The sequence below is a fragment of the Pezoporus occidentalis genome, unplaced genomic scaffold (genome assembly GCF_034315485.1).
Source record: "Pezoporus occidentalis ecotype Australia unplaced genomic scaffold, CSIRO_AGI_Poc_V1 ctg22, whole genome shotgun sequence".
Lineage (NCBI taxonomy): Eukaryota > Metazoa > Chordata > Aves > Psittaciformes > Psittacidae > Pezoporus > Pezoporus occidentalis.
In genome coordinates, this window is record NW_026914072.1 from 3977880 (window position 1) to 3989427 (window position 11548).

Genomic DNA, 11548 nt, shown 5'->3' on the forward strand with positions numbered 1-11548 from the left:
GTGGGAAGCTGTCAGGCTACATCTGGTTTCCACAAGAGAGAGCAGCTCCTCCTCCCTAGGAGTTGAGAGTTCTTCCTGAGCTAAACTCTGCCCTTTAACAAACCAGCTGGGCACTGCTCACACTGTACTCACATTAATATCCACTGAATAATATGAACTTCCTGTACAGATCAGTTACATCTCAGTGCAAGTTTCAAAGTTAAAGATTATGCTTTAAGGGAAAGATTACACATTAACAATTACTTTTGTCTGTTTCCACCCCCTCCAGCAAATCTCTGATTACAAATTGCATTTTGGCAGACACCTTCAACACACTCCTCCTTCCCCAGTCTCCCCAGCTAAAGGTGGGGTGATCAAAGCAATTTTTCCTTTGGTTTCAGGCATGAAATTTGACTTTCTACAACCTACACAACAGCACATCCTGCACTGTATATCATACAAGTACCAACAAATACACTTTTAATATCTGCTTTTAACCATAATCTGTGAAATTTAAGAATCGCTAAAATTTTTACTGGATGACTGTTTATATGCAAAGTATAGAAAAGAGGGTTTGCATCTTGGGGGGGAAGAGAGATGGAATGAAAAAGGCTCAACATTCCTTAGAAGTCCGCAAACCAGTGCAATGCAGTATGCAAGATTAAATGAGGTTTTCCTTGGAAACTGAGGTGAACAAACCTGCAAGTGGAAATTCCATTAAAAAAAATAAACAGCATCCATATAGATGGTATATCTAAGGACTACACTAGTCAAATCTTTGTTTTCTTCATCAGAATAATATGTTAATTATATGGCAGAAACCATGTCCACTGCATGTTAGCACATGAAATGGACACACTGCTGCCTTTTTTTAGAAGCAATTTCATTTGTATTTTTAATAGGATCAAATTTATCTCATTTTTCATGGAAAACTCACGCAATCATTAATCTAACTCTACAGAACAATAAAACTATGACTGAGTACTTTCAAAGATCATTACCCCATGACACCATCTAAACCTAAGGCTCACTTGTGTCCTTTGAATGCAACAGGAACTTTGACCTTCAGTGAAGAAAGAGCAGCTACATCAGGGTGTAAGTTAACCAGCAGGTAGGAGAGAATCTCCATCCCAGGATGGTATGCCCACAAATGTGGTACTACAGGAGGATTTGCCCACCACATGCATTTGGCTGCCAGGGGAGATGCAACATACTGCAGCCTGAAAGACCAGGCAGACGAATGTCCCTTGCAGACTACAGCATCTGAAGTCCCAAATAAGATGTTATAAATCAATCATGTCACCAAACCTGTGAGACACCACAAAGCCCATAGCCAGTGTTGCTTTGTTAGACATAAGGGAGAAAAGGAAGATATCTCCTCAACCCTGCAGGTACCTCATTTTGAAGTGTCTGAGACAGGAAAACGTGTTTTTATTTACTGGCGCCAGTGCGTGCAGACCAGAGGAGGCACATACTCATTCAAATAGGTTATTCAGGGGTCAGGGCCATTTCTTCTGCCACAGTTCCAGAGAAGTGGAAAACCAAGGCTTTCACACACACAGATCCACCAGAGATTTCCCTTTAGGGCAAATAGATCCTGCGTGATTTAAGGCAAGTAGCTACAGGAAAGCCATAGAAATTTCCCCAAAGACAAATGGCAGTTGTGAACTGTGATGATCTGACTCTCCCATGGCAAGAGTGCTGCGGTGTTCCCTCCAGTCACTGTAGCTTGAGGGTCTCACAGGAGCGTCTCAGCAGCCAATGATCAACAGAGTCACGAACATAAATGGATGGCTCTATACCATCAACTTGGTGGAGCACAGCATTTCTACGTGCAATTAAATCCTCTGTTCTCCACCTGGCATACACACTAGTTTATTCCAGGAGCCTGCTAGGGAATGTGCCAAGGATCCAGATTGCATTAAATCAAGCAGGGGCCATAGAAACAGGCACATTTGGCTCCAGCACAACAATGGTTGTGCAAAACTTCCTCAGTGTTGTGCATCTAGTAATTTACAGATAAAAACCCCACAAACCTCCCACCTTTTTTTTTTTTTTATCATTAGTTGGATTTTCTAGCTTTTGTATGAGACAGTAATAGAGTTGCAGTTGCACTGCACAAACTCCTTTGGGAATGAGCTCTGAAACTTCCTCTAATGCTGTGCAGTTTAACTGTTGCCATAGATAACATGTATGCTATGGTAACATTTATTTCTTCGCACCATTTAGGAAGTGTTGCTAAAGGTCTGTCTAGATAATCTTATGTGCCCTCTAAGTACTTCAATACTAAGTACCAAAATCTTGGGCACATATTTGGTCTACATTTTTACTTTTTACTATTATCTGTAATTTTCTCACTGCCAAGAAGCTACAATATACTAATATGATCTTATTAATTGAGTTCCTAATGCCAAGACCTAGTATCTCTACAAAATGAGTCCCGCTAATTCATCTGGGGGTTTCCTTCCCCCTATGGCTCCACACAATAGAAACCTCTTCTGTAGATGACTGAAAATATTCAACAACACTTCTACGGAAATAAACTCCAAAACTTTTTAAGAACATTCACAATTGTCACTATCAAAGAAAACGACACTTATCTTTATCCTTCTTAGATGTATGAAGCAGGCATGCGAGATGAAATCTTTCAGATCCAAGGTACTAATCCTAACACCTGCAACAGTCAACCAATTTGTGGGAAATGGGCATTTCCTCACACCACATTAAAATTAAACAATTCCTAAGGAGGGGTGCTAAATAAAAAATAAAAATTAAAGTAATGAAAAGTTACAAGATGATCCTCAAAACAGTTAATCACTGCTGCAGATGTATTTTTCAGCCTTTAAGAGAACATGGTGCCTATGCTGTGTGCACACTTTTTCCTCCCTGTCTATGCTAAGGTTCCTATGTTCATGCAATGGGAAAACATTGCTCTTTACACTGAATCTAAGGAAGGTAAGGAGAAATACTTAGAAGAAAGTCTCAAAATTTGCTTTCCAAAAAGTAGATATTGCCCAACAAGTACATCAGCTCTGGTACCTAAAAACGTCCACATTGTTTTCAAAGTGCTTTTAAAAGACGAAGTTAACAACGTGCTCCAAGGTTTGCTTCTAAAGGTATTATATGGTGAGGCAGGACAAGTGACCAAAAACTGCCTTTGCCTATTAACTAGAAAAACACACTGAAATGTACTCCGGAAGGTAATTTCGAGGATTGCATGTGAACTGCTCAGCAAAGAGCCGATGCCTTCATCTCTTATTTGCAGTGGTCATTAGCACCATCCCTGCCTCTTTCCTGTTTGAACCATCTGTTCATTTCCCCGGGAAAAAAAAAAGAAAAAAAAAAAAATGGACGGGGGTGGGATAAACACAAGTGGAAAATGTGGGCAGTTGGCAGCGTGCTGCATCACTGTTTGCCCATATGCTAACTCATTATATTAACATTCCTATTTCAGGGCAAGAACAACTAGCTCCGAGTTTCCTTCCTGCTGAATCTTAAAGCTTCCCCTATTCACTGTGTTACATTTAAAGGGATAGGAAGAAATCTTAGAGAAGTAGGTAAACGGGGGAAGAGTGTGGTTTGTATTACATCAATTTGTGATCTTGTGCTAGCGCTGAGCCGGTACAGAGAATTCATAAAAGAAAGGAAATTCCTCCCAATACTGAGTTAATGGCTGGGAGTAAAGTGATACCGTGAAATCCAACTCCTTCTCACTTGTCATGAAAGCATCCCCAATAAAGTAATGCGTGGGAATATATTACCCTGTTTTAACCCACGCAGTCACACATGCACGCTAAAAGCGATCCACAGATGACAGGCAGAGACACGTTATAGTTTGAGCCCCTTGTCCTGACCACTGTCGTTCACAGGGGATGTAGAGGATGGTCAACTTACCCCGGTAACTGTTCCCAGGCTTGTAAAATTCTGGGTCGCCCTCCACCCTGAGGCTAAATTCATTGTACCCTTCCCTCCTGGTGCCTTGGGCTCGCAGGATACGACTGCAATATCCCTCGGATTTCGCGGCTTTCTCCAAGGTTTCGTCAGAAAAGCCCTTCGCCACCAAGGGGAAAGTCAACGCCAGAAGCCGCAGGGCGAGAGGCTGAAGATGCGCTCCCATCCTCGGCGCTTCGCACAACTTTTGACCGGCGGGGCGGCGGCGGCGGCGCCCGCAAGGGGTGCGGCCAGGACCGGCACGGCGGGCAGCACGGGCCGGACGGGCTCGGGCAGCCCCAGCCGGCAGCAGCCCCCAGCGTGAAGCTGCCGGGTCGGAGGGACAGGCTGGGCGGCTGCAGGGGAGAGGGAGGGGAAAAGCAGGGAGGGGGCAGAGAGGGAGGGGAGAGGGAGTGGAGGAGGAGGTACGTCTGATCTTGCCCAGAGCCCGAAGTGAAGTGCTGGTTTGTTTCAGAGCGTGTGATTAGCGGCTCGGCAGTGTTTATTTAGCCTAGCTGAATTCACTGTGTTCGGCGGAGGAGCGGAGCAGGGGGGGACGCTGTTGTCTCCCAGACATCCAGCGGCAGAAAGGCTGCCACTCGGGCTGAGCCCTCAGACCTGAAATTAATCACCCACATTCATGCCACAGTCTATAGTTACTGCAGGGATAACAAGCCCCGAAGAATTTCCCAACACTCTTCCACTCCCCCATCTCTCTCCAAACCAGCAGACATGATAAACATTATCAACTAAATCAGTGCAGATGGACCAAGACAACAGCTTGCATTCGACAAGCAAGGACCATCGACTGCAGCTTCTCGGGGGTAAGCATCTCAGTGCCACAGAGGAGAGAGATGCAGAGAGATAGATGTGCCAGAAACATGAGATTTTTTTCCTACCCCAGCCTACAAGCATGCACACCAACAGTGCAGGCTGTGTAAGTGTACCCGTATGTAGATGTACCTGTGTTTATGTAAGTGTGCCTGCAAGCACACCATCTACACACAACAGCTGAGAACAAAGTTCACCTCCGTGAACATGGGAGATACTGAAAAAACCCAGACAGATGCAAACAGGATTAAATAAGGAGGGAGCAGGTCTCATTGTTTTGCCTTAATACAAGGCGTGCTGACACATAATGACTTCTTTAAAGCCACAAAAGGAATTTATGGCAGCGGAAAACACATCAACCTTGACAGCCCAGGATCCCCAAGGCTTCAATCCCCAGGTGCTGCTCTTTTCTCCCTTTCTCCACTGCTTTATAAGTGGAAAAGAAAGTTGGAAAGGTATGTCCTCCATCAGGACCTGGGTACTTTCAGAATGCCAGATGTACAAGAGGGCACAAACTCCTTTTTAGTCTCCATCTCTGGGAGTATCATAGAATGGTTAGGGTTGGAAAGGACCTTAAGATCATCTAGTTCCAAGCCCCTGACATAGGCCAGGGCACCTTGCCGCCTAGACCATGTTGCCCGAGGCTCTGTCTAACCTTGCCTTGAAGACTGTAGCAGAGTCATAAATGCAATGCATTTAAGCACAACTCCCTTGGAAATACGGGAAATAGGAAGCAGCTTCAAACTCTCTTGGTGCCCACTAAGGCATTTGTTAGTATCAGATTTGCAAGATTTTGGGTTCCAAACGTCCCATTAGAAGTTGTTTAGCAACAGCCTAGTGCTATGTGCCACATAAAGGTGTTCTTCCAGGTCTCTGTTAGGACACTGAACATTTTACTTTCTGGAAGGATACTCGCCAAGAGCTTTGCTACTGTAAGCTTGTCTGTAAACATATAAACAAAAATATAAGGAATATAAACCAATAGACCCTCAAAACATATGTTTAGTAATGACAAAGTTAAAAGCTAAATTCTCATCCACCTGTTATTGTGTATTTAGTTGCACACTTCTGAAAATCATGTTCGTTTAGGTAATTAAGTGACTACAGTTCAGCCATGTCATTGACTCTTTCATATCATTTGACTGCTATGTTCACCTCATTCATTTTATGAGAACAAGGTGCACTTTATCCAGGTTCAGTCAAATTTATCAGTGAAGGAAAGCAAACCAATACACAACTGAAAATGACAACTATAACCATATTGGTGTAAGATGCCTGTGATTCACTCTCCATACTAGACTTCTCATTTCTTTTGCTGAGATTGATTGAAAAGCAATTACCTGACTGAAGTGTTCACACTGAGAACCGCACATGGTCCTGCACAATCCACCTTTGTTCCAAGCCAGAGCTCTGGGTTCTAACTCAGCGTTCCTCCGAGCATTTTGGTTTGATTCCTTTTCACAATTTTCAGGGTTTTATATGGTACCAAACTAATTAAAAGTTAACTAATTCATCAGCATCTGTTGACTCTTTAAATTTAAAATAGATTCTGTATCTTTTACTTTTTTATCCCTGAATTGGCCTGGCCTGTTTCTTCTAGTTTCTGTTTTGTTAAAAGCTAAGGTGCTGGAAAGTTTCCTAGAAAGGTATAATACAGTGTGCCTTGTTAAAATTGAATGCCTCAACTCAGCAACTGATACAGATAAATTAACTTGCGCTGCCTACAACCGTGAAATAAGTAATTTGTCGCAGAGCCGGTTTAGAAGCTGGGCAATGTCATTAAGCATGGGCATCCTCAGGGTTTTCTATTTGTTCTACTAATTAGTGTGTGCTTGCCTAAAGCATCCAGCATGATGTATCAGTCAAAGACACATGCAAAGTGATGAATCCAGCCATCCATGGCAAATTTAACAGCGCAAGCTTCGTATCTTAGAGACTGCAGTGCTGCTTTTCTTTGTGTACTTCCTGGGATGAATCAAGTTGCTGTCCGTGACTATTAGGCATAATAACCATTATGGGGTAATATTGCATATGATGAAGCTGTGATGGTTGGAGGATACTCTGTCCCCTCCCACCACAAAGTGGGCTTTCTTAACAAACAAAAGCATTTCACAAGATCTGCAGTCTGTCTTACTTTTGTTTCTCTAATAAGGAGCTCATTTTTAACTGCCATTTTAGAAAACTGCATTAACTAGTGCAGAATGTCCCTACATTGACTGGAAGATATCGTAGGTGGCATTTTAAAAGTTCTCTTTCCTTCTACAATTTCAAATATCTATCTGAAGTCTTGGGAATTACCTATGAGGTGATATGTGCAATGCAGTGCTTGGCTATGCAACACCTAATTTTAAGGCCCCAGTCCTGAAAGTAAACCAGGGCCTCAGGCTAATGTCTAAAATGATTACAAGATTATCTGACCCCTTAGAAGAGTCAGTTCACTGAGCAGATGCCCACAAAACCAGCCAAAAAGAAATAAAGGTGACAGGTGCCCTAGATCTCACAGCCATCAAGTGCTTCATAACTTTACTGGGCTGTAAAAGTCACTTCCCAAACCCACAGGCTAGAAGCTTAAGCCCAGCTTTAATATATAAATATAGTAATAATAAGAGGGGAATTCATCTCTTTCAAAAGATGACTGGCAAGAGTGATGCCTATGCTTTGACACAAGAGCTGGAGATTAAATTATCATTTAGGATGTCAGAGAGACATGGGTTTCAATTCCTTGCTTTGCTTGCAAGTTCTTATATCCTCACCCCTCACTTCTTAGAAAGCTTGTAACTGTGAAGCTCTAAGTCTTCCTGAGGCACCATCAGTCCCTCATGGAAATGTGAGACCTCTAAAGTTGAGCTCAAATGAACAGGATGCGTTTTCTGGAGACTGAGAGGAGCCTTCTCTTCTTCAGAAAGCAATAATTGTATTGGGATCAAAAGCTACTCAGAGTTTGGGTGATCACTTAATATTGGAAGTTTGCAGTAAGGGCATTCTGAATACTACTACCAAATTAAGAGACATAGGTTGTAGGAAGTCCCCAGAGAGATCTTTCTCTAAATATTTAGTTGCTAAATATTTAGTTGCTCATCCCTGCCAAGACAGAGGACACTGCTGTTCAGGCAAAGTAAGAGTGCATGAGGTGACTGGCAAATAACACTTCAAAAGATTCTACAGTAAATCTTTGGTGATTGGGAGGGTAAGCAGGGAATTTGAGGATTGCATTTTCAAATAAGCCTATCCCATTTTTAGACCTTTATGTCATACTATAGCTCTAGCTATTCATCTAATTTGTATCTGTATTTCCTTTCCCACTCCCCCAGCAGTCACAGTCCATTTTCTTAAACAAGACAGAAACTTCTTCTATTGATTTAAATGGAAAATACCATCACTGCCTCTACAATTCTCCTCTGTCGACATTAGGAATGAGTCTTTTCTAATGCAGATTGGTCCATGCTGTCTTTGAAGCCTGTACAGTAAAAAGATTTGGAGACAGGCTTTAAGGTCCCTTCCAACCCAAGGATTCTATGATATTTGTTGTCCTGTTAGACAAAGGAAAGGGCTTGGGAGACACTTAAGATGATCTATTATGGCTCTGTAGCACTGTTCTCAGCTTCCTCTTTCATAAGAATATAAGTAGTGAAAAGTAATGACAGTAAATGTTTGCAGAGGTCTGTTCACCATTTAATACTACTGTCAGTCAATGCAATACATCTCCAATATTAAACTTCCCAGTAGCTCAGTTACATTTGCTTGATCATTCGTGCATGTCTTCAGCATATTTTTATAGTGACAATACAAAAAAGTTTTCACTGCTAATACTCATTTCATTTCTAATTTTATAGAAATATTTGGTTCTTGACAAGATGAGAATAGTATCATACATTTACTAGAGAAATACTGCAATGCTGAAACAGAAGGAGAGAGAGAAGCCTTGTTAAGGTTCCTTTTGTGCTTAACTGGGGCAAAAACTGAATGAAGCTGAAAACATGTCTTGTCCCATGGTTTTAAGAGAGCACAGAGGCTGCAAAAGATCTAGAAAGGTCTTGCCAGCTCTCCGGGTACCACAGGCGGAGCAGGAATTAAAGTAAAGCTGTTCTTGAATGGATCTTTCAAGTTGAGATGTTGACAGAAACTCATCTTCCACCCTCAGTCTATTTTGGGGAGGAGGTTTGCTGAGGAAAGACCCAGGCTTCTTGGAACATTTAAACTCAGGATCCCTTCCAATACCAGAGAGTAAACATGTTCTTAAAATATCTCTCCCTTTATCCCACACAGTGACTCAAAAGCTATCGTGGGAATGCCTGAAAACTCCAAAGAGTGGGTTAAATAGAACCAGCTTCACCAAGCCCAGCATGAGGCTTTTTACCCATAAGGAAAATACACTGACATAAACCTGGAGCACCAGCAATTTCTAGGTCACATCTCATCCAATTATGCCTAATTGTCTCCCCCACCCGTTGCTCCCTTTAGGAGCATCCCAGTCTGTATGGTGGGGGTGGAGGGGACGTGCTCCTTGGTGCTCCCCCTCTAGTGCTTGTGCCATCCACCCCCCCTGCTGCCCCTCTTCCAGGTGCCCACCACTGCTGGTCTCACCATCACTATGTCAATGGGCACCTAGGACATAAGCTTTTAGCACAGAATAAAAGTTTAGCTCTAAAGCAAAACAAAACAAAAAAACCTTAACTAGAAACAAATTCATTTATGCTCTTTCCAAACTAAGCCACACAACATGTCTACAAGGGCTTCTGTTAATTTAGAACACTAATCCCAACCCAAAAGAAATCAGCATCTTGGCAATTTGTTCAATATACTGAATTTATGTGTTTGCTGGTTCTCTTGCATCAGCCTTGACCTTAGTCTAACTTGACTGAATCTGACTGAACACTAATCAAACTGAATTCTGCTATTCAGCACCTTTGCCATTTACAGATATCTACTCAGTGCTTGCTTATCACTATATCATAGTGTTTGAATTGCTCAACACTGTAGATACATTATTGCTCTGACTTGCTCACCCTGCATTTTTATTCCTCTAAGGTATGTGATACATGATAAAGCTCCTCTTTTTTCAGTAGCTCATCTATGAAAGTTGTAAGGAGCTTTCAAGAATGGCTAGGATAAAAAATCAGGGCAAGCATTAATATAAATTCAATTTTGTATACAGAACAACTTTTTTTACCAATCCCTGGGCTGCATCTTTTTCCATTAAGAAAATAAAAGACATCTGGACAAATCATTTATAAAAACATTCACCAAGCTCTATATATAACTATTATTGATTCAATCAACCAATCAATCCATCCTCCTCTTTAAAAAGCATTTTTATACAATAAATAATCAAAGCTTCAATCAACTGATAAGAATAGGACTTAATTACATACTTGCTCAGATTACAGTAACGATTACATTGTAAAAGTGGAGAGAAAATGCTTGTGAAATAACACATCCTATTAACACAAAAGATTCAAAACCAAGAATTACATCACCTTCAAAGACGCACACAACCCCTGTCCAAAACAACCACCAAAAACTCCAGCCAAGCAGGTAGGGGAAGGATGAAGAACTCTTTGAGATCTCTGGTGTTGACCATGAAACCAAGACAGAAGAAACCGGAAGAAAACTTAAGTATAAGGTGATGCCATCAGTGACATAACTCACTGACACCTTTGCAAGCTGGCACTATAATTCAAGAACACAAATGTTTGCACTATAGAACCATTTCCCAAAGCAATGCTTTTTACAGCCGCCTCCTGCTACCTGTTATGCATTTATTCTGTCCATATTTTCCTTTAGAATTCAGTAGGCCTTCCTTGAAAAAAAAAAAAGAATTTTTTTTTACTGTAACAGGTTTTACTGATGCTTTTTTTTTTCATCTTTCATTAGGTGGCAGGTTTGTCTGGACTCAGACTCAAGGCCAAGGTGGGACTGCAAGACTAAGAGACTTACATATCAGAATTCCTTCTGCCACTGAACAGCTGGGCTGAGTCTGAGCACACATTTCTCTGTAGCTCAGCTCCCTGTCAAACAGGAGAGCGGAATACCTCTGTAAAGTGCTGAGATCTAAAGTTAAAAAAACATAACCTAGGAATAGCTACTAGCTATGTATTGTTACTGTATGCAATGGTTAAAGCTCTACAAGTATTGGAAGATAGTTTCAAAGCAGGTTTAGGGCAATGAACGAGGTTTAGAAAGTTTCTCTTCAGTGCATTTTTCCAATTGACTGTTACACCAAATGTTGCTGTATATTCATGCAGGTCACTAGAAGTGTAGGCGAAATAAAGACCGTCACTATCCATGGAATCTCTGTGGAGAGATTCTGCAGCTGGGGATGACAGAAAAAAAACACAACAGTTCTCCAACAAAGTTTCTTAAATCTCAGATTTCCAGTTCAAATATTGAAGGAGCTTTGGGAAATCTTTCAGAGATCTACAGACCCATTTCTTGTCATATCAAGGGAGTTTTGTGGCTGCAATTTAGAAAGGAATGTAAGATATCTGACAGCAAATGAGTAAAAAAAATACACATATGAAAAACTTTCAAATGTGTATATTCATATACACAGGGGGAAAAATACAACATGTTAAAAGTTAGCATTTCTTGCTTGGCAAACAGATGGAATTTCAAACAGCCAAAAGTACTATGCTAACAATGTACCTTGTAAGTTTGGTGTGCACATCATCTTATTTTAATTAAAATTAGGTTAAAATTGCAAGCTGGTAATGCAAAACAGGCTTTGTGCAAGGAAGAAATATCCCTGAGCAGCTGGCATAGCTGGGAAAAAAAAAAAAAAAAGAAAAAGATAAACTTTCAAACGCAC

General features: G+C 41.3%; 1 protein-coding gene across 1 annotated transcript in view; it reads right to left on the minus strand.

The window, feature by feature from the left end:
- The window catches only part of SPON1 (spondin 1), a 195140-nt gene extending 190870 nt beyond the window's left edge, over nucleotides 1-4270 (minus strand). The window contains exon 1 of the mRNA XM_062620262.1: nucleotides 3874-4270. Within this exon, the coding sequence (XP_062476246.1) occupies nucleotides 3874-4096 (223 nt within the window). The 5' untranslated portion in view covers nucleotides 4097-4270. The remainder of the gene's footprint in view (nucleotides 1-3873) is intronic.
- Between the last annotated feature and the right edge of the window lie 7278 nt (nucleotides 4271-11548).